Source organism: Chelonoidis abingdonii, chromosome 1 (genome assembly GCF_003597395.2).
Source record: "Chelonoidis abingdonii isolate Lonesome George chromosome 1, CheloAbing_2.0, whole genome shotgun sequence".
NCBI lineage: Eukaryota > Metazoa > Chordata > Testudines > Testudinidae > Chelonoidis > Chelonoidis abingdonii.
Window position 1 is genome coordinate 111,152,533 of NC_133769.1, and position 26,458 is coordinate 111,178,990.

General features: G+C 45.0%; 1 protein-coding gene across 2 annotated transcripts in view; it reads left to right on the forward strand.

Moving 5' to 3' along the window:
• The window catches only part of DGKI (diacylglycerol kinase iota), a 338,722-nt gene that overhangs the window by 168,994 nt on the left and 143,270 nt on the right, over window positions 1-26,458 (forward strand). For both annotated transcript variants that reach the window (XM_075069054.1, XM_032783200.2), the window contains exons 12-19: window positions 2,409-2,469; window positions 13,158-13,271; window positions 14,320-14,457; window positions 15,682-15,760; window positions 21,893-21,948; window positions 23,010-23,072; window positions 23,918-23,991; window positions 25,044-25,155. In XM_075069054.1, coding sequence (XP_074925155.1) covers window positions 2,409-2,469; window positions 13,158-13,271; window positions 14,320-14,457; window positions 15,682-15,760; window positions 21,893-21,948; window positions 23,010-23,072; window positions 23,918-23,991; window positions 25,044-25,155 — 697 coding nt within the window. The remainder of the gene's footprint in view (window positions 1-2,408; window positions 2,470-13,157; window positions 13,272-14,319; window positions 14,458-15,681; window positions 15,761-21,892; window positions 21,949-23,009; window positions 23,073-23,917; window positions 23,992-25,043; window positions 25,156-26,458) is intronic.

The following is a 26,458-nucleotide window of genomic DNA, read 5'->3' on the forward strand; positions in this document are numbered from 1 at the left end:
AAACCATTTCAGTTGCAAAGCTCTCTGATTACGTATCCCAAAGTTGCTGGCACAGCTCCCAACAACACTGCATTCTGAGAGACTTTGAAAGGCTATCAGTGCACTGTGGGATGTAATGTGAGGACTAGTTTCAGCTTGTCTATATCTACATTGTTCTTAAAACAATTAATACTAAAATAGTTCAGCTCAGTCAGTATTCCTGATGAAGTATAAGCTATGTGGTATTTAGCCCCACTATAAACTCTTTGGAGCTAGGGTTGCCATCTTCCTAATTGCTGGTAACTGAACCTCTGAGGCCCCACCCCTGCTCCGCCTCTTTCCCTCCAAAGACCCAGCCCCATCACTAGCTCCTCTCCCCTTTCCCCGTTGTTCGCTGGATTGTCTCAAGGTAGGAGGTGCCCTGCAGGTAGGAAGTGGCCCTGGCTGAGCAGGGCTGCCACAGATTAGTGACCCTGCACCTCCTCTAGCCCTGCAGTAACTGGACTTTTGGTTAAAAACCAGGCACCAGGCAACCCTAAATGGCACTCAGACACAGAAAACCAAAAACTGGACTCTCTGGGTAAAATCCAGATGGGTGGCAACTCTGTTTGGAGCACTTTTGCGTATGTATGTGAGGTGTGTTACAATTGTTTGGGGAGCAAATACTTATTAAGGTAAATTTATGTAGTTTAGACAACCTCATGGTGATGGCTGAAGCCCTTCTAAATTCATAGTTGTCAGGTTTCACTCACAAGTCGAGGAGGTTGTACAACACTGGGAGGAAATTCGGATTTTCCGAGTTTTACTTTCTTCTTTTCTATCTTGTTGCCACCAAATCTGTAATTGTTCTCCATTTCCTCAGCTCCCTCCAATCCTGCTGGGTATATGAAATTTGCTGCATGCCTTCAGATTTCTAGCAGACTGCTCTCCCTGTCAATTTAATAATTGGTGCTCCCTTCTGTGACTGGAACCCACCAATAGGCTGAGTAGGAGGGCATTTGTGTTAAACACAGCAGAAAAACACCCATCTGATCAGTGTGTGCCTCCACAATATAGTCATCTGTTTCAGAGGCAAAAGCGAGATTAACAGTCTAGAGGAAATATAGTGAGAGTCAGGGGAGCTGGCAGGAGAAATGCCCCAAATGCAAGGGTTATCCTACTTTAGCCATACTCCTACTTTCGCCAGGACTCTCAGTAGACCTGAAAGTGAGTGTTTGCATTTTCAGTCTACAGTCTGATTTTTTAATTTCAAGTTTGTTTGCTTTATACAAGGAGAAAATCAGGAGTTTCCCAGCTTCTGAGCTGAAGCGAGAGAGTCTCCTTTCAGCTTGAATGAAGATTTAAAAACCAAAAATAATCCTATTGAATAAGGCCTGCTGAGCCATGGAAGGAAGAGCCCAGGCTTGCTTCCTGGTCGGCTTTTCGTTTTTCATAGTCATGCCTGCAGCAATAGGATTTAATTTTCTTAGCACAAAACCAAGTTCCATGACTCTGTATGGAGAATTACTGCTGAATTGAGCTATCAGTTCAGAAAAGAGGCCTAAATATATCGCTTAACCCTTGGTAGTATACTATTTACTATGGTCATACCAGTCAAAAGACATTATTACTTTAAGAAAAATAAGCGGTTTCGTTTCAAAGCACATGGAACAAACGTGAAATCTATGAGAAATGAATTATGAAGCATGAAGCTGTTAAGGGGTGAAGTTCTACCTTATGGAAAAGTTTTCATAGAACTCCTTTGCTCGGTGGCCTTTTTAGTACCACTAGAGGGTGCTCCAGGAGAACTAATAATCTCCTGCAGTCCCTTCTACGGTGTGCCCAGATCTGTGTTACTAGTGTCAGATACTGGAGTGAATTTTTTGGTGAAAGTGAGTTACTATCAGCCCGAGTTGAACCAAAACTATTTGAAGCAGACACAGTTCAAGCTTCATCCACACCACATTGCAGGGGCACTTCATTATTCATCTACAGCAGCGGTTTTCAACTTGTGGTTTTCAAGTCTGCAGACTAAGTCTAAGATTTCCAATGGGGTCCGCACCTGCATTTGAAATTTTTTAGGGGTTCACAAATGAAAATAGGTTGAAAGCCACCGAACTACAGCATCTTTACTGTTCCAGGTGTAAACTTTCCTTGAGCAGTTGCTGGTAATAGTTCCAAAAATGGAGCATTTTTGTTGTAGGGGCAGTTTTTCTTTCCATGCCACCTCTTATGTCTGATACTGAACACTTCGCAGTGAAGTAAGTGTATTTAGTGATAAAACTGGCACTCTGTAATATTTTTTCATTGGTGTGTACAACTGCCTCCATTGTTTTGTTTGTCTATGAGTGAAGCATCCCTTATTGCAGTCACTTGTATTTCTAATTGCTCACTTCCATCCTATGTTCTTCCTTATGACTCTCCCTTTCCCCCTTCATTTTCCTTGACAGACTCGAACTGTACAGAAAAGTGCCAAATCTGCGAATCCTGGCCTGCGGTGGGGATGGAACGGTAGGTTTTCTGTGCATTTCATGTCAAACTCGATGATTGTCTCCATTGACTCAGAAAGGACAGAGTTGGACAAAAAAGCCCCTGCAAGGGAGACCTCAGTACAGTATCTGCTTGAAGGGAACATTAATAATTAAGAGACTTTTCAACATGATAAAATATATTGCAAAATTTCCCTTGCCACCCTGGTTAAGAATATCTAGTGGGTAAGGTGCTATCTGTTATAATATTTGTGGATTACATTCTTGTTATGAATAAAATATGGACATGATACTATGCCTAAAAAAAGCTTCCTTCACCCTTAAGCAGCTTTTACAACTGAACAATAGTCAATTTTACTGGTCTTTTCCTCTGCTGTATCACCATTCTGACTGTTGCTGATATCCAAAAACTGATGATCCAGTGGCAAGGGTATGTGATGTAGGCATAGTTTGACTTCTGTATTTGGGGGTGGGAGGGAGCAGTTCCAGTCAGGCCAGCAGGGCCACGTGTGTGTGGCGGGGGGCAGACCTCATGCTTGTCCGAGACTTGCAGTTGGGGGGGCAGTATCCTCTGTCTCGCCCAGCTATGCCCATGGTATGTGACAAGGCATCAGGAGATCCATTTTCTATTTCATGTCTGCCATTGCCTCCCTTTGTGACTATAGGCAAGTTGTGTGTTCCTCTCCCAATTCCTTTGTAAAGTATTTTGATATCTGTACGTGAAAGAAAGGATGGTTCAGTGGTTAGGATGCTACCCTCGGAGTTGGGAGACTTGGGTTCAATTTCCTGCTCTGCCACAGACTTCCTGTGTGACCTCGGGCAAATCATTTAGTCCCTCTGTGCCTCAGTTCCCTATCTGTAACATGGGGATAGTACAGGGGTGTGATGAGGATCTCTAAATTACAGATTGTGCAGTGCTCAGATTCTTTATGCACAAGGACCATATAAATATCTAAGATATATAGGTGCAGAGTATTAGATGTGGTTGTGATTCTTCTGCTCATACACACATACTCTTGCTAGCTCTCATTGAGTTAGCATAAGTATAAGCAGCATTGTAGCAGCATTAACACAGGCAGCTGCAGTGGAGACATAGCCAAGCCATGCCAAGTACAAACCTCTCTGAAATCGGTGGATATGTGTTTGGCGTAGCTCAACCGTGTCTCTGCTGCTGCTCCCCGTGCTACCGTGGTTACACTGCTAGCTCACTGGGTGCTTGTGGGAGCATATATACATGAGGAGGAGAATCACGCCCCTACTTCCTAGTGTAGATGTAGCCTATTTGTGAGCCAATGTAGAAGCTTTCTTCTTCTTCTTCTTCTTCGAGTGATTGCTCATATCCATTCCAGTTAGGTGTGCGCGCGCCGTGTGCACGTTCATCGGAAAACTTCTTTACCCTAGCAACACTTGGCGGGTCGGCTGGGCGCCCCCTGGAGTGGCGCCGCTATGGCACCGGATATATAACCCAGCCGACCCGGCCACCCTTCAGTTCCTTCTTACCGCCCGTGTCGGTCGTTGGATCAGTGGAGTTAAGCTTAGCTGACCTCCACCTTCCCTAGCTACTCGTAGTTTTTCTAGTTGTTCTCATATAAATAGTTGTTGTTCTTGTAGGTATATATAGAATTAGTTGTAAGTTCTTAAATTATTAGTATAGTTAGTTGTTACTAGTTAGCGGGGTTCGGGGAGTAGCCCCTTCCCCGCACCTGGTGCCGGAGCTCATGCCTGGCTCACCGGGTTTCAAACCGTGCTTGGCCTGTCACAGGCCGATGCCAACAGGAGACCCACACGACTCCTGTTTGAAGTGCCTCGAGGAATCGCACTTAACTGCTAAGTGCTCAATTTGCAAGGCTTTCAAACCGCGAACTAAAAAGGAGCGGGACATCAAACTAAAACAGCTCCTCATGGAAGCGGCCTTGACACCACCATCTTCAGCACTGAGCGCCAGTCAGTCAGTGAGCAGAGGCACTCCCATGGCACCTGATCGCACCGGTGCGCCTAAAGACTCCTGGCACCGGCCGCCACTGGCACTGAAGTCAACTCCACGTCGCTCCCTCTCCCCAAGGCTGAAAGAGGCCGAAAAAGACTAAGAGTCCTGCTGCTTTGGCAATGCCCACGCTGCAGCCAGAGAGTACGCCCAAATCGGACCGCCTGGCGCCGATACCCACAGCGGCACCGACGAAATCGGCACCGTTGATTCCGGTCCCGCGAGGGCCGTCGAGTCCGGCGCCTGATAGCTCCCCAGCGCGTACCGCGGTAGAGGTCACCATGCCATCCACGCCAGAGGCATTTTCGGCGGCGAGAGACTTGATCGCCCTCACGGATACTGCAATGGCCCTACCCCCGGCACTGCCGGTGCGGGTAATCCAATCTCTGGGCAAGCCGACCCTGACCAGACCACCTTCTGTCGGCTCAGCGGACTGGCACCACTCAAGATCGCGGTCCCGCAGGCGCTTCCGGTCGAGACAGCACTCCCGCTCTCGACGCCGCTCGCAGTCCCAGCACTGCTCCCCTACATGGCACCAGTCAGACTTGCGGCACCGGTCGGACTCACGCTGTCCACCTCGCTATTTGCGGCACCGTTCTAGCTCCCGGCACTGACCCAGGCACCGCACCTCCTGGAGCCGCTCATGTCGCAGGGACTCGAGATCCCGGTTGACCTCCCGGCACCGGTCTGGTCTCAGGTCCTGGTCTAGATCACGGTACTGTTCCGAATACCGGCACCAGTCCCTGCTGAGCAGGGGAGCAAGGTCTGTCAGAACCTCAGCCCAAGGTTTCTCTGCTCCTCCATGGCCATCCAGGCAGATGTCAGTGTCCTCCCACGCGGACAGTTACTACGATCAGAACCATGATACGGAGGTACCTACCGGGGTCTTCCAGGATGTCCGGTCTCAGGACACGGGACCTCAGCAGTGGTCCTTTTGGACACCCTGGGCGTACCACCAGGCCCAGGATGCTCCTTTGGCCCAGACCCGCTCCGCTCCCTCAGAGCATCGGGCGCCTGAGGCCACCACTAGCCGTCCCCCTCCAGCTGGGACAGAGGAGCAGATGATCCATCCACCAGGCTCCCCGGTACTGCTAGAGCAGGAACCGACTCATGAGCAAGAGGCCATCCAGGACCCTCTCATCCCCAGAGTGTCATCCTCTTCTTCTCCAGATGAGGCGGTGGCAGGGACCTCGTCATCAGGGCCCCCGCCGATAGACCTCATAGCTCATCAGGACCTCCTTAGAAGGGTGGCGCTTAACATCAGCCTCCCAGTAGAGGAAGTCCTGGAGGTCGAGGACCCCGTCGTGAGCATCCTGTCGGCGGATACCCCCGCTAAGGTGGCTCTGCCCTTCATTAAGACCATCCAGGCCACTGCCGACACCTTATGGCAGTCCCCAGCCTCCATTTCCCCTATGGCAAAGGGAGTCGAGAGGAAATACATGGTACCCTCTCGGGGGTATGAATACCTATATGTCTACCCTCCTGCCTCCTCATTAGTTGTCCAATCAGTCAACGAAAGGGAACGCCATGGCCAACAGGCATCAGCCCCCAAATCTAAGGAGGCTAGGCGGATGGACCTCCTGGGCCGCAAGGTGTATTCGGCAGGTGTCCTGCAGCTCCGGGTGGCCAATCAGCAGGCTCTCCTGAGCCGTTATAGCTACAACACCTGGGTGGAGGTGGGTAGGTTCATAGAACTACTACCCCCGGACTTGTGCCAAGAATTTGCCGCATTCCTTGAAGAAGGGAAGAAGGTAGCCAGAACCTCCCTCCAAGCTTCTCTCGATGTGGCCAACTCGGCAGCCAGAACTCTGGCCTCAGGTATCATCATGAGGCGTATCTCCAGGCTCCAGGTCTCCAACCTGCCACCTGAGCTCCAATACACCATCCAGGACTTACCCTTTGATGGCAAGGGTTTGTTCTCTGAGAAGACTGACCCCAGGTTGCAGAGTTTAAAAGAAAACAGGGTCATCATGCGCTCGTTGGGCATGCATACCCCTGTGACCCAACGTAGACCCTTCCGGCCTCAACCCCACTGCCCGTACTTTGTGCCCCGGCACAGGCAAGACTTCAGTGGAAGGCGTGGGCGGGGTGGCCGTAGATGCCAGTCCGGGCCCCAAGAGGATCAAAACCATGGGCCCCCAAAGGCACCTCCGGGGCCTAAGTCCACCTTTTGAAGGTGTACACAAGGACGGCGTACCAGTTTCAGGACAGGATCCTTCTCCTCCCTTCTCCAACCGTCTCTCCTACTTCCTCCCGGCATGGTCCCAACTGACCTCAGATCTCTGGGTCCTACGCACGGTGAAACAAGGATATCACCTCCAATTTGTTTCATCCCCGCCTTCCCACCCCCCAACCCAGTCCCTCTTCAGGGACCCCTCTCACGAGCAAGTCCTCTTACAAGAGGTGCAGTCTCTCCTCACCGCAGGAGCAATAGAGGACGTACCATCAGACAAGAAGGGGAAGGGGTTTTAATCCCACTACTTTCTGATTCCCAAGTCCAAGGGAGGCCTCAGGCCTATCCTAGACCTGTGAGGCCTCAACAAGTTTATGGTCAAGTTGAAGTTCCGCATGGTTTCCCTGGGGACTATCATCCCGTCCTTGGATCCTGGAGACTGGTATGCCGCCCTTGACATGAAGGACGCATACTTCCACATCACCATCTTCCCTCCGCACAGGAGGTATCTCCACTTTGTGGCCAATCACCAGCACTTCCAATTTACTGTCCTCCCCTTTGGCCTCTCCACGGCCCCCAGGGTGTTTACGAAGTGCATGGCCGTCGTCCCGCGCTACCTCCGTTGGCAGCAGATACATATATTTCCATATCTGGACAACTGGTCCATCAATGGAACCTCCAGACTCAGGTCTGACAGCACGTGGGCATAATCACGGACCTATTCTCCCGTTGGGCCTGCTCTCTCAATGCGGAAAAGTCTACCCTGGTCCCCACACAAAGGCGGACTTCATAGGGGCAGCCTGGACTCCACTCGAGCAGGCCCCTACTCCTTCAGCCACGATTCCAGGCGATTGCAACGATCATTCGAGGTCTGCAGACCTCTCAACCACCTCGGCTCGCGCACACATGTCTCGCCTACTAGGCCACATGCCGCATGTACTTATGATGACCAAATATGCCAGGCTCTGCCTGCGGCCCCCTTTCATGGAACATGAGCTCTAATTCAGTCTACCGTCGGGCAGGGACCCAATAGACGTTCTGGTGACATTCCACTGAGCACCTTACACTCCCTCGACTGGTGACTAACTCCCTCCCTGGTGTGTGCGGGGTTACTGTTCCATCCACCACAGCTCTCACTGTCCTAACGACAGATGTGTATCTCTCGGTTGAGGGGCTATCTAAGTCACCTTTGTACACAGGGCTTTGGTCATCGCAGGACTGACGCTCACATAAACGTCCGAGAGCTGAGAGCAGTCCGCTCTCATGTGCCAGGCATTCAGCAACATCTTCACAGCCGTTGTGTCTCAGTTTTAGACAACACAACGGCCATGTATTATTAAACAAACAGGGAGGGACTCGCTCTTCTCCCTGTGTCAAGAGACCATTTGACTCTGGACTTCTGCATAGCCACTCAATAGACCTGGTGGCGTCCTTTCTCCCTGGGGTTCGGAACACTCCAGCCGGATCAGCTGAGCAGTCCTTCTCTGTCACGAATGGTCGATAAGACCAGATGTTATTCATCGATCTTCCAGAGGTGGGGTTTCCCTCATTAGACCTGTTCGCCTCTCTCATGAACAGAAGTGCCAAGCGTTCTGCTCCTTCCAGGGTCTTTCACCGCGGATCGATCACGGACGCATTCCTCATGTCGTGGAGGCACCACCACTGCTCTATGCCTTCCCACCATTCCCCTGGTTCACAAGGTCCTGATAAAACTCCGCAGGACAGAGCGCATCTAATTCTGATTGCGCCAGCGTGGCCCGACAGCACTGGTACACCACCCTGCTCGACCTGTCCATGCCAGCCAGTTACCCTGCCATCATTCAGACCTCATAATGCAGGACCACGGCAGTCTTCGCACCTGGACCTTCAGGCCCTTCACCTCACGGCGTGGCTCCTCGGCATGCTGAACGCATCAGAGTTACGCTGTTCTGCTCCGGTACAAGCATATTCTCCTTAGTAGGCAGAAAGCCTTCCACTCGGTCCACGTACCTGGCCAAGTGGAAACGTTTCTCCTGCTGGTGTACAACGCAGAACGTTACCCCTTCTGAGGCTCGATTCTCGTTTGTTTGGACTATCTCTGGTCTCTTAAGCACAGGGCCTGGGCGATATTTCTCTGAGGGTGCACTTGGTGGCTATCTCCACATTCATCCTGGAGAAAGTGGCCACTCCGTGTTTCCACCCTTAGTTACTAGATTTTCTTAGGGCCTGAGTCCTCTACCCCCCATTACGCCGCCTGCCCCCACCTGGGACCTCACTTAGTCCTAAGCAGACTTATGCATCCGCCATTTGAGCCATTGGCAACTTGCTCGCTCCTGTACCTGTCATGGAAGACAGTCTTCCACTACCTAGGAGGAACGCCAGATGAGTCGCAACATGTACTTTGTCCTGTGAAAGACAGTATACGGTGGTCCACCGTAAGCGCTCGAAGTTCAGAACCCTTCTGCCGATGTAATGGCCACTAGTCGGCCTTCCATACCAAGCAGGACATCTTCCTCCCAGTCTTCTTTCCGAAGTCTCACTCTTCTCGACAGGAGCAGCAGTTACACTCCTTAGATGTCCATAGGGCGCTCGCTTTTTATATCGAGCGGACAAAGCCCTTCCGGAAATCCCCCAGCTGTTCGTGGCAGTCCCTGAACGGATGAAAGGTCTACCAGTCTCCTCCCAGAGGATCTCCTCCTGGGTAACGGCGTGCATTCGCACATGCTATGACTCGGCTCATGTCCCTTCGGGCCATCTCACTGCACATTCTACCAGAGCTCAGGCTTCATCAGCCGCTTTCCTGGCCCATGTTCCTATCCAGGAGATATGCCGCGCAGCGACCTGGTCATCGGTCCACACCTTTGCTTCGCACTATGCTCTGGTCCAACAGTCTAGAAATGATGCAGCCTTTGGCGCAGCGGTTCTGCACGCTGCCACATCTCACTCCGACCCCTCCACCAAGGTAAGGCTTGGGAATCACCTAACTGGAATGGATATAAGCAATCACTCGAAGAAGAAAAGACGGTTACTCACCTTTGTGACTGTTGTTCTTCAAGATGTGTTGCTCATATCCATTCCAAACCCACCCTCCTTCCTGTCGGAGTAGCCGGCAAGAAGGAACTGAAAGGTGGCTGGGTCGGCTGGGGTATATATCCGGTGCCATAGGGGCGCTACTCCAGGGGGCGTCCAGCTGACCCGCTGAGTGTTGCTAGGGTAAAAAAGTTTTCCGACGAATGTGCACGCGGCGCACGCACACCTAACTGGAATGGATATGAGCAACACATCTCGAAGAACAGTTACAAAGGTGAGTAACCGTCTTTTCATAATCAACTTCTCTCAGTATTGCCTGTGATTTTGTTATACTCCGGTGTGTATGACATTGCACTGTCCCTTCTGAGATAGCTAAATGTGATCAGGCACATTTCCACTAGGGTGGTATTTAAGGTGCAGGGGCTACCCTGATGACAGAACTCTGCCACCCAAACTGAGAAATCATATCACTGAGAGTTAAATCTGTTGAAACGGGTTACAGTGGACATAAGCAGGGATATTCAAAGGAGCCTAAAGGAATGAGCTTCCCTCCCTACTCCCATTGAGTTTCAGGGGAAACTGGGTATCTAATCTCTTTAGACTCATGTAAAAATCCCAGCCTTAGTGAATATTAATATGAATGGAAGGGTTCCTTCACTGTCAGAGAGAAAGTAAGAGCGAACCAGCTAGGGTCCAGCAAAGGGACATCTTCTGTGATTCACTAGGGATTGTTTCCTCCAGAACCTACAGGACACTGTTTCAGTGGAGGACATAGTGAAAAAAGATAACCTTCTCATTTATTTGTCAAATGTATGCAGTCTACCTTCCAAGGGAGCTGAAACTATAATGTGAGATAGTCTAGGTCCACAGCATTTTAATATAAAAATTAGTGCAGCTTGATTGGTTCTTAACCAACTCTTGTTTTCTCTTGATTTCACAGTATGAGCAGTAGGGGGCAGCACCTTCTCATTAGTGTGAACAACTCTAAACTGTTCTCTTTGCTGCTGTTAAATTTGAAACAAATTAATATCTCATTGTCCCAAAAGCCAATGAAAAATCTCGCTCAGATGGGCTTAGTGAATATTCAGTGAGACCAGATATCACTTTGCCTTGCTGACATGAAGCAGAAAATGGAAGCTTTTCCAGTTTCACCGCTTGCTCTCCTTTTCCTGGGGATACATGGAAGGCTGTAGCCTCCAGGACTATCAATCCTTTCACCATCACACAATTCACAAAAGATGGTAGGCCTTGTCACCCCTAACCCCAAGGTTGCTGTTGGATATTTAGAGACTGGGTCTGTCATAGTATTCCTTCCCAGATCTGAACCTTAGAGTTCAGAAAATGAGATACTAGCATGAATCCTCTAAGCTTAATTACCAGCTTAGATCTGATAGCACTGCCACCACCCAAAAATATAGTGTTTTGGGACACTCTGATCTCCCCAACCTTCCCTGGGGACCCCAAGAACCCAAATCCCTTGGGTTCTTAAAACAAGGAGAAATAAACCCATTCCCCTCCTTTCCCCCTCCAGATGTTTCCTCCTGGGCTACCCTGAGAGACTACTGATCCAAACTCTTAAATCACAACACAGAGAACATGTCCCTTCCTTCCACAAGAGGCAAACAGATTCAAGGAAAACAGAGAGAGATTCCACTCTCCCCCTCCCGTCTCCCCACACAGTCCGGTGAGTTAACCCATCCCCTGGGATAAACAGGGACAAGGGGAAAAAATCAATCAGGTTCTCTTAAAAGAAATCTTTTAATAAAAGAAAGGAAAAAGTAAAGAATTATCTCTGTAACTTCAAGATGTAAATATTACAGGGTCCTATAGCTTACAGACACTAGAGAGAAACTTTTCCCCCAGTACCAATACAAATCAAAATATTCCCAGCAACTACACATATAAAAGTTAACCAGCCAGATCCACATTTGCAAATAGAGAAAACCAATTAAAAAGACTAAAACCGCCTGTTCTTACTTACTATTTGAACAGAAACTTAGAGAGCCTGTAGTAATGTCTGGTCTCTCTCAGATCCCCCAAGAGAAGAACACGCAACGGACAAAGAACGCACACAAAAGCTTCCCTCCACTCAGATTTATCTTGTCTCCTGATTGTCTCCTGACTGGTCCTCTGGTCAGGTGTTCCAGTTCCCTGCTTGTATCTTTTACCTGTAAAGGGTTACGTTAACCCTTAACAATCTGTTTATGACAGGGTCAAACTAAATAATAAGGCTTGCCACTCAAATAGAATCAATTTATGTATCATTTCAAAGCAGTTTTACAAAGGTGATTTAATAGTATTATCTCTACTCTCCAGACTGGGAGACTGAGGCACAGATGAAGTGACCTGCCCAATTTTAGATAGCAAGTCAATGGCTGAGTGGTGGTCCAATTGGCTTCAAGAGGCCCAGGATTTCACCTTAGGGTTTCCTGACTCTATCTCCTATTCTAAGCACCAGGGGCCAGATTTTTAAAGGTATGGGAGTTAGGCTCCTAGCCCCTTTTGAAAATCCCACTAGGTGCCTAAAGACCTTAAAAAATCTGTCCCTCAGTGACTGTGCTTCCCATACCACCATTTTAAAGTGTAAATTCTACATTATTCTAATATAGTTAAATAGCCCTTTTCAGCTCAAGGAAATGCAGAAAGTCCTTTAAAAATTCTATACCTACGAGAGTCACTTACCCCATCACATACCATTAATCCACAGCTATTGGTAGAACATGAAAGCCATTTAACAGCACAAAGCAACACTACTCAGTAGTAAACAAGAATTCTTTAGCTACTGGAGCTCACGTAGGAATTTGGCCTGGATAGCAAAGCTAACATTTCCACTCTTGGAAGAAATACCTTGCGATCTTTGATAACCACAAATGATCAGGACCTTGGTTTTGTGCCTCATTTAAAGGATGGCATCTCCAGCGGTACAGTGCCCTTTAACCCTTACTTTCAATGCTGTCACTGTGAAAAAATAATTAGGATGAGTTTCAGATGTTTGTTCTTAGTCATTTTCAACTTAATCTTTTTATTCAGTTTTTTAAAATGCTGTCTAATTTTGCTTTATGTTTCTTGGTACTCTGTAGAAGATAATCCAAGGAGGTCTTTTGTTTTATGACAAGAATTTCAATTAAAAACCTTCAAAGCAATGTTCAATCAGGTATAAATACAAGTCCATAATTGTAGGTGCTTTTGTTTCGTGCTCAGGGAGAGGGTGGAAGTGATTGTTGTTAAATCAATAGAACAATAAATAATGCCAATTCATTATTTTTAATAATCAGCTTTTATATACAACTTGAAATCCAGTTGCTCCTTGTAACACTCCTGTGAGGCAGGCTAATAAATACTGTTATCCCTATTTTGCAGAAGAGGAAGCTCAGGCAGGGAGGCTAAATGGTTGGTTTTCAGCAGTGCTCATTTCTGCATCTCCCACTAATTTCACTTGACCATTTGTGTGATGAGGATAAACTCTGTTTGTCTGTTTCTCTCTCTTTCACTATTTAAATCCACCTAATTTGATTTCTTTCCCTTTCCTGTTCTCTGTTTGCAGGTGGGCTGGATCCTCTCCATCCTGGATGAGCTACAGCTCAGCCCCCAGCCTCCTGTTGCCGTCCTTCCCCTTGGCACTGGGAATGACCTTGCTCGCACCCTCAACTGGGGAGGGGTAAGCACTGACTCCAGTACCCTCTTCTTTGTGACTTACCTGCTATTCATTCTAATTGATAGTTGTTATAGGATGGGGCTTCCGCTAGCTACAGCAGTGGAGTGAAGGCAGGGATGTATCCAAAATCCATTCCAGATTGAAATTGATTTTTGTGCCTGTTTCCATTCTTATGATGCACTTAGAATTATTGCAGATGGAGACAAATACAACTGAAGTTCTTCTCTGTTCCATGGTGGGATCCAGAGTCTATTCAAAGCTGACAGCAAAATTAAATTCTAATACGTCTTTCTAGCCCACATAATGAAGTAAAATACAGGGCATCTCAGCTGCTCTGATAACTAGTGCCTGCTTTGGCCCAGATCCTGCAAATGAACTGTGTGAATTTCAGCAGCTGCATGTGGTTTCTTGAATGCTACTTTTGCTTGTTTTTTGGTTCTTATGGATTTGCTCTCTCTGAGTTTTTTGCTTTGATTTTTGGGTTTATGCAAGCCTAACAAGTTAAATCTCAGCTCATCTGAAACAAACAAGTTTTGGCATGGTTTGTGGTTGCAACCATCCAACCCACCCTGACATCTATGAAAAGATTTATGCGAAACTCAGATTGTATCTGCCCAAAGGTTCACCAACCCATACTACATTTCAGGTTTGTGATGCAACAAGGCAAGATCTTATGAACAATTTGGGGCAGGGATTTTATTGCATGTGTGTACAGAATCTTGCCACTTGTGGTCAGTAGGACCTGTGGACTGCAGAAAAGGGCATGGCACTCTTAGTAAAATCTGTTAAGTCACCTCCATATACCATTGGCCTTACTGTGCTGGTCAGAGATTGTAAATCTCAACAGTTGTTTGCCAAACTTCTTGTTCCTGGTTCATCCACAGTCTAAATTTATGAACCTGTTGGGCAGACTTAGTCTGGATTTCATACAAACTTCCTGCACACAGATCTGGCCTGGCATGGTCACTGGTGTCTCAGGTAATTAACGTGTGATGTGATGGTGTTCTAGAAGTCATTAGTGAGTCTTTGGTGGTGGTCATTCTGCTTCCAGGGTTACACAGATGAGCCTGTCTCAAAGATTCTCTGTCACGTAGAAGATGGGACTATTGTCCAGCTGGACCGCTGGAACCTCCAGGTGGAACGAAACCCCGATATGCCACAGGAAGAAATTGAGGATGGGGCACGTAAGGTTAGAGCTGCCTATTTTACAGCAGAGAAAGCCTGCAGGATGCAAGCTGGGGTTTCTGGGACTCAGGAAAACATTTTCCACTCTCGTCTCCTCCTACAGCAAGGTTGAAGATGTCACCACGTTTAGAAGTAGATCACAGTTACAGCATGCTGCCCATTTGTTGTCCCTCATAATGCTCGATATCTGAGTGCTTAAACAAACTTCTTGTTCCCTGGGTCAAAGGGCGAAAATCTGTGCATCTCATTTGTCAGATTATTACTTCTTCTCCTGGCCTTGTTAGCTGTGGTAATGAAAGCTAGCCCCATGATCCAGTCCTCAACTGATTGAAAAACCACAAAGCATATGTATATTCTTTGGGCTGCTGCTAGTGGATACCAGTTGTGTATCTGTTCTCTAAGCAAGGTGGTGTTTATGGGTTGCTAACCTGTGTCTTTTGAGGTTGTCACCCCCTTCCCTCTGTGTGGTCCTGTTACATCACTGACCCTCCCCCATTTGGTCTATGAGTTGGAAGGTTTTCAAATATTTTGGAACATTTGTCATGGGAGGAGCTGTATTTCTGTTCTCTCCGGTTTAATCTGCAATTATTTTAAAGTGAGGCAATAGTGAGAAAAGGGATTCAGTGAAAATGACTCCTTGTTTCTGCACATAGAGCCCTCTAACCTTTCTAAGTTATAATTTACTGAACTCTAGCTTTCCTTCTTGTCAGCCTAATAGAGCCAATATAGCAGTGAAAGGGCCAGATGTGCTCTAGTCTGCCTCATGCATCATCAACAGAATTACCAGCCGAGTTCTGAATCCAGGATCTGTATTGCTGCTGCTGATGTATGAAGCAGAAAGAACACAGCTTGATTTTTCAGGTGCCATGCTGAGCTTGTAGTGCCTGCAGTTCGGAGAATCTTTGTTTTGACATGTTAAGTAGAAGATTGCTGAGAGAGGATAAATAGCGAACCCCATGATGTCATGTTTACAGAGTCACTTATGTGACCATAAAGCACTACAGATGTTTGTGTTCTTTCATTTTTGCATTTGATTATCTTCAGCAAGTTGTTTCCAGCCTTCATAGCAGCTCTGCATATAAAATTTCCCACAGCTTTCTCTTCTCTCCTTCTATAGCTTTTCAATAAGCTGTTAATTTGAGGGATGGCATGAAATGTTTGGTTGTCTTTTCTTGCATACTGTACCCAAAACAGTTTCACATGTTTTCTTTCTGGTCTTTGATTGCAGCTTCCACTCAGTGTCTTCAATAATTACTTCAGCCTTGGATTTGATGCACATGTCACGCTGGAATTCCATGAATCCCGAGGTGAGAGGAACTCTTAATTCCCTTAGCTGGGGAATCATAGGAATGGACAAATGGCTTCTGAATTTTAGCTAGGGTTGGCTATGACAACTTGTTTCCCAAATCTAAAGAGAATGCTGAAACATATAAACTCCTGTCCCAGACAAGAAAGTGGGAAGAATGATTCTAGCACTAGTTTCTGAAGGACGTATTATGCCACAGTTGAACAAATGTGTCCAGTTTTGTGCATCACACTGAAGAAAGGATATTGAAGAAATAGAAAAGGTTTTGGTGATATAACAAGATTAATGAAATTGGCTGGAAAAGCTGAGATTCATGGAAGGAAAAGAGACTAAGAGGGGAGAGGTTTGAAGTTTTGAAGCTTCTAAAGGAAATTTTAAAGAGAGCTGTAGATACTATAAAAGGCTTATGTTGATCCAGAATGAGGGCATGTGGACAAAAATAAGGAAACAGCAGAGAGAAAAAGAGAATTTACATTGCGTGCAAATTTTTCCCACAGTGGGGGAGGGGCTGGGAGAGGGAGTGACAGGGATGTGAAATTGTGGATTGTAGATGGCAGCAATAGTAAAGTCATGTTTACAGAAGAACTAGAGAGAAACTTATTATGGAAGACTGTGGTATAGTATTATTAGGTTGAGTTGGACAATACTGAGCCCTAGATCCATTATGTTCGTAAGGAAATAAACAGACTTTCATAATAATCCATAAAAATCCCTCAGGAGTCCTAACGTGGGCTCTCTTCATACTGATGAAGATTGTATCCTGCCAGAAACTCTCACAGAATTCCAAATATGCCTAAACAGCTGAGTTTTGGCTTGACAGGCAGTACATTGTGTGCATGTGTTAGGTAAGCATATTTATATTACCAGAGGTCCTGTTAAATTTTCCTTGGTCAGCATGTTGTTTATTTAGCTGTGTGAGTTTTGAACTGAAGCCTCACTTGTTCTCATTTTTATACTATAACAATGCCATTAAAAAAGTAAAAAGGTACCACCCTCATGCCAGGCTAAATAAAGAGCTGAATGCCTGATGGAATGAGCTAATGCATATTTTATAATGTTTAAGACTGCTGTAAGCTTCAGGAATAATAATGAAGGGCACAGGAATGAAATGATGACAGCACTGTGTATTTCTTTATGAATGCACCCAGTGTGCATTCCTAATGGGGTTGCAATTCAGTATAGATGAGTTTCATGGCTACCCTCTCGCTTAGTGGAAGCATTGCTTAATTATTAAGTTGCAGAGTTATATAAAGAATGAATGTTATTCCAGACATGCCAGTGTTTTAAAAATTTAGATGAGAGAGAGTAAATACTCAGAGCAATCTGTGTGTGGGTATGTGTGGATGGGGAAGCTTGCAAAGCACTTACATCTGCTGTTCCCATTCTAGCTGGCACAGTTATTTTCTCGCTTTCTTGAACACAAAAACTTACAAATGAGTCCTGCATGTATAGGGGAAGAAAAGCTTAAAGCTTACATTTTGGTGTCATTGTTGTCTTGTGTGTGTTTGTTTTCATTTAATTTCCTCTGTCGTGTTATTTATGGAAATAATCGGGATGGATCAGACTCTGATCTCATTTACAACTTGTATAAACCCAGAGTAACTCCACTGAAATCAGTGGAATTACTCTGGGTTTACACTAGTTTCGTTAAAGCAGAATTTGGTCCAATAAATTGAATGTGCATGCGCATTACCGCATTCAGAGCTATTGTTAACGATATAAAATGTCATGAAGCAAACAAAATAAATAAAGATACTGACTTGAACTTTCCTAGTCCACGCGGGCATTTCACGGTGTGGAAATGTAACTGCCCTCTAAGGTAGTTGGGTATTTCCCTTTAGGTAGACTAGGTAGTAAGTATCTCAAGTGTTACTTTTAATGAATGTTGCCTTTTCAGTGGTAACCTCAGTGCTTATGTGACCAGTTACTTGTTTGAGGGGAGACTGAACTGTTAGGCTTGGTCCTGAATATGGGGCAGCATGTAGCTATGCTGTTCCGGGAAGCATTCTGAGAAGGAAACTCTGCTTCTAAGTCACAATTCCTCCCTTATTCCACTCTTGCTCTAGGAGGAAGTCAGTTACTTCACCCCTTTTAGATGCGCCACTTATTTCCTAATCCTTACCCCCGTTTCTGGCCACATCTGGTGGCTGAAGCTTGGGTGTAATTGAGACAGAGCGCTTCACTCCTCCCTACTCAGTTTTTTGAGAAGTGAGTGTGATGGGTTGGATCACAGAAACCCCCTTGGGGCTGCCAACTGATGTGCCAAGACTACTTCTGCCCCTGCTTTCCTGTCCTGGCAGCTTGGGATTTCAGTGCCCTGCCTGGTTTGAGCCAGACCCGCTAACCTGCTGCAAACCCAGACCCAGCTCTGAACCATGTCCCCTAACAGCTGTAGGCTTAATTGAAAGCAGTTTAAGAAGTGGTCCTGTCTTTAACACTCAAGATGCCCAATTCCCAATGGAGTCCAAACCTCAAATAAATCCATTTTACCCTATATAAAGCTTATACAGGGTAAACTCATAAATTGTTTGCCCTCTATAATGCTGATAGAGAGAGATGCACAGCTGTTTGCCCCCCCTAGGTATTAATACATACTTTGGCTTAATTAATAAGTAAAAAGTGATTTTATTAAATACAGAAAGTAGGATTTAAGTGGTTCCAAGTAGTAATAGACAGAACAAAGTGAATTACCTAGACTAATCCTATCAATTATTCATAACTGATTGAGAAAGGGGGTAAGACATGAGGTGGAAAGTTTTGCAAATGATACTAACTACTCAATATATTAAGAACAAGCATGATTGTGAAGACTTCAAAAAAGTATTACAAATAAGTGATCGGCAACAAATAGAGCAATGAAATTTAATGTGGATAGAATGTAAAGTAATGCAGCGAAAAAATAACCCCAACTATACATTATATGTTGGGACTAATTTAGCTACAGAGTCAGAAAAAGATTTTGGTAGTCATGTGGATAGTATTCTGAAGGATGGTCCGCCGCAGTGTGCAGAAGGCAGTCAAAAAAGCAACAGGATGTTAAGTGAAATCATTAAAAAGGGGCATAGAGAATAAAACTTGAAAGTAATATATTGCCTTATATAACAATCCATGTATAGCCCACATCTTGAATACTGTGTACAGGATGTGTTCTCCTCAAACTCAAAAGATATTCTAGCACTAGAAAGGAAGTTCAGAAAGGAGGCAACTAAATTAATGATAGGTGTTGGAGTGGCGTCCATATGAAAAGAATTAAAGAGGCTAGGTCTCTTCAGCTTGCAAGGAGAGACTAAGGGGAATGTGATAGAGGTATATAAATCAGATATGAAGAGATGAGAAAGTGGATAGGAAAGTTATTTACTTTTTCCCACATACAAGAACTAGGGTCCCAAATGAAATTAATAGCAAACAGGTTTAAAACAATAAAAGGAGTTTCTTCACGCAGCGCACAGTTCAACTTGTGGAACCTTGCTGAAAGGAGTGTTGAAGCTGGCTGATACAATGTTTAAAAGAGACTGGATAATTACAGTGGTGTGAGTCATAATATGGCTATTAGCCAGGATAGGTAAAGAATGTGTCTCTAGCCTCTGTTCATCAGAGGATGGAGATGGATGGCAGGAGAGAGATCACTTGATCATTGCCTGTTAGGTTCACTCCCTTTGGGGCACCTGGCATTGTCAACTGTTGGTAGACAGATACTGGGCTAGATGGACCTTTGGTCTGACCCGGTACGGCCGTTCTTATGTTATGTTAAAATAAAATAAAACACGCAAGTGTAAACCTCATACAGTAAGAAAACTGAATACAGATAACATCTCACCCTTAGAGATGTTTCAGTAAGCTTCTATCACAGACTGGATGCCTTTCTAATCTGGGCACAATCCTTTCCCCTGGTACAGCCCTTGTTCCACCTCAGGTGGTAGCTCGGGGATTTCTCATGCTTGCAGCCCACTTTGTTCTGTTCCACCCCCTTATGTGGCTTTGGCATACGTTGGGAATCTTTTGTCTCTCTGGGTCCCCAACCCCACTTCTAAATGGAAAAGCACCGGGTTTAAGATGGATTTCCGTACCAGGTGACATGGTCACATGTCCTGTGAGACCCCAAGACTTTGTTCCTCCCAGCCTGACTCACAGGAAGGCCTGCAAGCAAACAGAGCCATCCACAGTCAATTGTCCTGGTTGATGGGAACCATCAAGATTCCAAACCACCATTAATGGCCCACACTTTTGCATAATTATCATAACCCCTCAGAGTTATATTTCATATTTCTAGTTTCAGTTACAAGAGTGATACATTTATACAGATAGGATGACCACACTCAGTAGATTATAAGCTTTGTAATGATAGCTTACAAGAGACCTTTTGCGTGGAGCATATTTTAGTTAAATTATATACACACTCATTAGCATATTTTCCTAAAATCATATAGAGTGCAACATCACTGTGGGAGTCCAGGGCATGCAGCCCCTGCCTTCCACCTATACCCAGAGCTGCAATTCAGGCAATTTTAATATAGCCATTCAGAAGGGGAAGCCCTTGCTCTGCAGATATCCCATTCAGTAGCTGCTGAGGACACTGTAACCCTTTGTAGGCAGAACCACCACTTGTGCATATAAATAGAGATGCAATATGCAGGTACAACAAAACAAATGATTTCTGAACATGTGGCCCAGAATGTATTGATATGGTAGAGTCCTGCATTTGATGTTTACCCACAACAAAGCAAACAGGATCATTTGGCAGGCTGAGTGCAATCAAACACGTGTTTTTAATATAGGCAAGTGCAGGTCATACATCAACAGATAGAAAATGTAGGTCACACTACAATATGGAAGTCTGTATTCTGGAAAGCAGTGATTCATAAAAGGCCTTAGGGGGTCTTTATCGGTGACCAAGTGAATATGAGGTCCCAGTGTGATGATGTGGTCAAAAGGGCTATCATGATACTTGCATAGATTAACAGGAAATCATCATGCATGAGCAGGGAGATGATATTATCTATGTATATGGAATTGGTGAGACCACTGCTGGAATCCTATTACAAGTTCTGGTATGCACATTTTAGAAAGGATGCTGAAAAAATTAGAGAGGAATTGGAGAAGAACTATGAGAATGGTTTGTGGGCTGAAAAATATGCCTTGCAATGGAAGTTTAAAATAATTCTATTTATCTTATCGCAGAGAAGGCTAGGAAGTGATTTAATCACACTCCTAAAAGTAGCTTTTCAGAGAGAAGATATCTGATAGTAGAGGGCTCTTTAGTCTATCAGACAAAAGCATAAAAGATCCAATGGCTTGAAAAAAAAGACAAGGAGTTTTTACCATGAGTAATTAATCATTGGAAACAGATTACCAAGAATGTGATAAATTCTCCATCACTTAGAATCTTTAAATCAAAATTGGATATCTTTCTAATTAGGCTCTACTTTAACTACAAGTTGTTGAGCTAGGTACGGAAATCACTAGGTTGAATTCTATGGCCTGGGTTATGCAGGAGATCAGACTAGATGATCATAATGGTCCTTTCTGGCCTGAAAATCTGAGAACCATTCAGTTTTGTTTCAAATGTTTCATGAGATTTCGAATGATCCAAACGGAGATCTACTCAGTGTACAGTGTGTACTTGTGTCACTGAAAAGTTGTTATTGTGCTGTTGGAAGTTTACAGTGGGATCATGAAACAGACAATGTGACTCTCTAAGGTGGTGGTGTGGTAAATTTCCCTCAAGAAAATCATGCCTTGGGGGCTGTCTGCCCTTCTCCTCATCCACTCTACCTTAGACCAAGAAGGGGCTGCACTAAATAGAAATCCACTAGCAAAGAATAGCATAGAGGATAGATTCTTGCAAAGTAAAAATTCATTTGACATTTTTCACCTTCTAATTACCAGTGGGTGGTGCATGTACAGTACACATGGAATTGCTCTTTTAGGGTTGCTGATGTAGATAGTGTTGAAAATAAAGACTTCCCTTGCCCTTTCCCCCTCATGGGTTGAAAAGTAGCAGCGTGCCAAGGCTGGAAATCTGTCTTCCTGCCTCCAGGAAAGCTTGGAATGAAACTTCTTGGAACAGCAAGGGTGCTTTGCAAACTTTCTCCCTTATGATGACTTTGTTTTCTTCTTTGTTCTTCTTTTACAGAAGCAAATCCAGAGAAATTCAACAGTCGCTTTCGAAATAAAATGTTTTATGCTGGGGTGAGTTGTGAATAGATTTTACAGAATAGCCTTGATTTATTTATTTAAATTATTTATTATTTATTCCTCTTCGTCTCCCTTTCACTCCTGAGACTTACGACCATTTCTTTTGCCCGTCACCTTTAAAAGTACATAGTCTGCTTCCAGCTACTTCTGGCAATGCCTCCCCATGTCTGTTTGGAAGGGGTTGAAGTATTATTTCTCCCTAATAGTTAGTAGTTCAGAAGAGTGCTACAGCATTTGGAGGAAGGACTGATAATATCCTGTACCCACTGCTGCAGACTGGCAAGCGCTTCACTGTTGTGTTCACATTTATTCTCATCTGTGGGCAGCAGTTGGATACTGAATTTACTGGGGAAATTGCTAGCACATAGGAAAAATCGTTGACCACATCTTTCAGCCCCTGATGAGCGTTCCTGGACTTGGAGTTAAAGAGAGGAGGAGGACAGAGAGCTGCTATTTGGAGCATCTCATTTTCATACATGAATATGCAAATTAGATGACAATTTCTTATCCAGGAGGGATGTGGACGGGGCTTCAGCTTTATTCTAAGGTGAAATTAGGAAAGGAGGTCATTGACTGGATAATACTTGCCATCATACATGTCTTTCTGCTGTCAGATTCTATCACTGTCATCACACCCAGAAGCCTTACACTTTAAAAACAAACAAATAAACCAGAGCAAGAATTTGCATGATGATTTGAGTGCACAATGGTATTCCATGGTAAATGTTCCCAAGTGAAGTGCCTTTTCTTAGTGTAGCACCTTAATGCAGCAAAACAAGTGGACCAATCTTCCCTTCTGTGTCCTCGCCCCCTGGCTCTGATTCAAGGGACTTTTGAGAATTTGAAACATGCACTGTTGACTAGATGCTAACAAGAAACTTGGCCTAAAACTGTGTCAACGGGAGCAGGAAAGAAAAGAGTTTAGCTCAGGATGGTATGTGGTGGCAGAATCTGGGGAGGGATGCAAAGGAAGGAAAGTGACAGGAAGAAGCTGTAGATGGTTCAAATAAAAAAAATTCTGATTTGAATTCCCTCCCTTTTCCTATGTCTGGTAGGCAGCCTTTTCAGACTTCCTGCAGAGAAGTTCCAGAGATTTATCCAAACATGTTAAAGTTGTGGTAAGTATAGGAAAGCATTTTCTGCAGTGAGACAGCTGGAGAGGAAGAGAGAGAGAGTGTGTGTGTGTTTGGGAGAGGGAGAGGGAGTGCTGAGAAAACATAGACCTAATCACACCAGACCATTGATTGTTACTTTCAGTTTTGACTGTGACATTTGAAACACATTTTGTAGAAAGCCTGTAGAAAGCCATACATAGTGCTGGTGCTACCATTTAGGCCAACTAGGTGGTTGCCTAGGGTGCCAAGATTTGGGGGCATCAAAAAGCAGCACCCCCAATTTTTTTTTATTAAAGGGTTTCAGCGGCCGCTGCAGTGGGAGGGAGAGGGAGTCTGAACCACCGCTGGCAGCCGAGGGGTTCCCCTGGGTCACCGCCCCGCCAGCAGCCCGAACCCCTGGGTCAGCGTGCTGCCGACAGCCAGCTGTTTGATGCTGCAAGCCTAGGAGGGGAGGAAATTAGAGTGGGGGCAGAGTGCTGGGGAGGACAGAGCAGAGGTGAGCTGGGGTGGGGAGGTGCTGTACGGCTCCCTGGGGGGGGCACCTCAGGGTTTGGGGGGGAGCTGCCGCAGGGCTTGGAGGGGCGCAAGGTGGAAGTTTCACCTAGTTCGGGAAACTTCCTTGCACCGGCCCGGTACATACATGACAATTTCCCACTGAGTAACACACCCTTCCCTATCTCACAGAGAGTGAATGGTGCCCAGCAACTATGTTATAGAGAGATGGGTATTTCTAATATGCAATCCGTGTTCTTGGGCAGGTTGTTACATAATGGGGTAACAGCAATTATTACCCTGTCTGAGATCCCATTTACAAACCCCTCTTTGTCCTGTTGCTTTGGTTTTTGCAGTGTGATGGAACAGACCTGACCCCAAAGATTCAGGAGCTGAAGTTCCAATGTATAGTGTTTTTAAATATACCCAGGTAAGCTCCAATCACAACAAAGTGCTGGCTTCATAGGAACAATGAATTAACAAACACAATTTCCAGAGTTGTGCGCCTAATACATGAACAAGGAAGTCAGCAGATAGAACAGAGTTGTCTTCTGCTTCATTAGAAACACAAAGCAGGAGGGAAAAAAATCAGATCAGTACCTCCAAATAGAAGAGCTCCAAATGGGTTTGGAAGAAACACTGTTTCCTAACACCTCAGAGGTTGTCACAAACAGAGGAGTGAGTTTTTAAAAGCCCAATATTCCCCCATCTTTCCTGTCCCCTCTCCAAAGATTCCCTTTCCAAGGTACTCACTTTCTCTCTCTCCTGTGTTGCCCCCTGTGCAAGGTTCTTTGTGGTGTCTCCTCTCCAAAGTTCTCCCCACCCCCTGCTCTGCAAGGTCTCCCATGTATCCCTAAAGGTAGGCAGGAGAGAGAAGCAGCCGCAGCCATTAGGTAGGAGGCCACTGTCTGGAGCTCCTCCTCCAATCTATCCCAGCTTTTGCATCCCCCTCTGCTCCTGGACCTTCTGAGCCAGGAGGGAGGGAGGAAACTAAGGTCTGCAGAAAGCAAGCTCGGTTTCAGCCTCCTGCCTTCTTAGTAGGGGCACAAAGCAGCCTTTGTTGGCAGGAGGCTGCAGGTGAAAATCCAGTTGAATAACTGATCTGAAGAAGGACTGGGGGGAGAGAGAAGAGAAGAATCCTGAGCAGTGCTGCCAAAGGGCACTGTCCCCTTTCTGTTGCCTCCCATCTCCACTCAGCAACCTACCAGAAATTGGGATAGACAAACTAATTGCCTGCCCCACCAGCTTGAAAGTTGGAGGGCAGGTTCCCCTTCCGATCTCTCCTGTAATTATATGTATGGTCACTGGGAGGCCCCAGAATGAATTTTAAGACCTTTTGGAATAGATGTATGGCTATTCACTCAGAAGATAAAGAACTGGCCGGTACTTATGCTTTCTTTTCTTTTAAATGTTGTAAGACCCAGTGGGGCAAATTCTTAGTATGCTCCCTAAAGCTGTCATTTTCTAAACCTCTTTCTGCAGGTATTGTGCTGGCACAATGCCCTGGGGTACCCCCAGCGACCACAGAGACTTTGAACCTCAGCGCCATGATGATGGTTACATTGAGGTCATTGGGTTCACTATGGCCTCTCTGGTGAGAATTTTTTGCAGAGCTGGGTATTTTTTTTGCATGCAGTAGATTTCACACTGCTTAGGGCACTGGGACTATTCTGTGTGCAGTTTTGTATGACACCTCATTTCCATGGCTCAACACTAGGATGCACAAAGTTTCAAAAGAAAAAGATTCTCTCCTATGCTTTCCTGGGTTCAATAAGGTGGAAAAAAATTGTTTTTGTCTCAATTTTTTTTAATTATGAAGAAATAATGGTTTTCAAAGGAAGAGAAGTATTATTTCATTATAAAAATGTACTCCCTGAAAAACTGGTCAGTTTGAACATATCTAATGGTATTTCAAAATGCTCCCAAATCAAAATTCAAAGAAGATGAAAGTATTATAGAAGGGATATGTGTGTATGTGTATGTGTGTTTGTACTAAGGGGAACGTCTATGGTCGCACAATAACTGCTGTTTGTTACTAGCCCCACTACAACTATGTTTTTTATATATTTTCCATATACATTAGAGGTAGTCAGAAATTCATTGTTGGAAAATAGGGTTCCAGAAACACATTTTTTTGTGTGTAGAAAAATTACAGTTTAAAAAAAAATTGATGAAATTTGTAAACCAACAAAATATTTTGACAATTTTTTTTTGAAAATTTCAAAATATTCCATGTCAAAATTGTGGGGAAAATCCTACTTTCACTTTTTCACTGGGAAAAAAGAAAAAAAAAAGGGTAAGAAATCATGTGTGTTGGGGATTGGGGGGGGGTAATTTTGTTGTGTGAAAAAAAGAAAAAAAGAAAAGAAAAATAAACATATTTAGGTTTTTTTCTCCCTAAAATTTTTATGAAATATACTTACTCTTTTAAAACCATCTGTACTAATCACATGATTAAAAGTTGTCCCAACTTTGCAATGTTGAGAAGTACCACGTTGTCAAATCACCAGGTGCTCAATGGACATATCTAATTTTGCATAAAATAGACACACATTGTAGCCCTCCTCATCTTTAGTATGTAGAAGTGTCCTGCAGCTTATTTGCAATATGGAGCACTACATGCTGGGACTCCTGGCCTTTAAAAGCCGTATCTCCATCTTGAAATTGAGCATTCCTTTCTGCTGTACTCTAGAACTGACCATCTAGAATTGACCTTCACTGGTATTGCAAAAGTTCGCCACCTAAAGTCACACCTACAAATCTGAATAGTTTAAAAGAATTTCAATTGCTGCATTAAATATTCTCAGAAAATTCCTGTTTTCCCTGTTTTATCATAGTGAGGGGGAGAGAGAAATTTTAAGATCATAGACCATAAGAGAAACACTCTTGACTGAGTA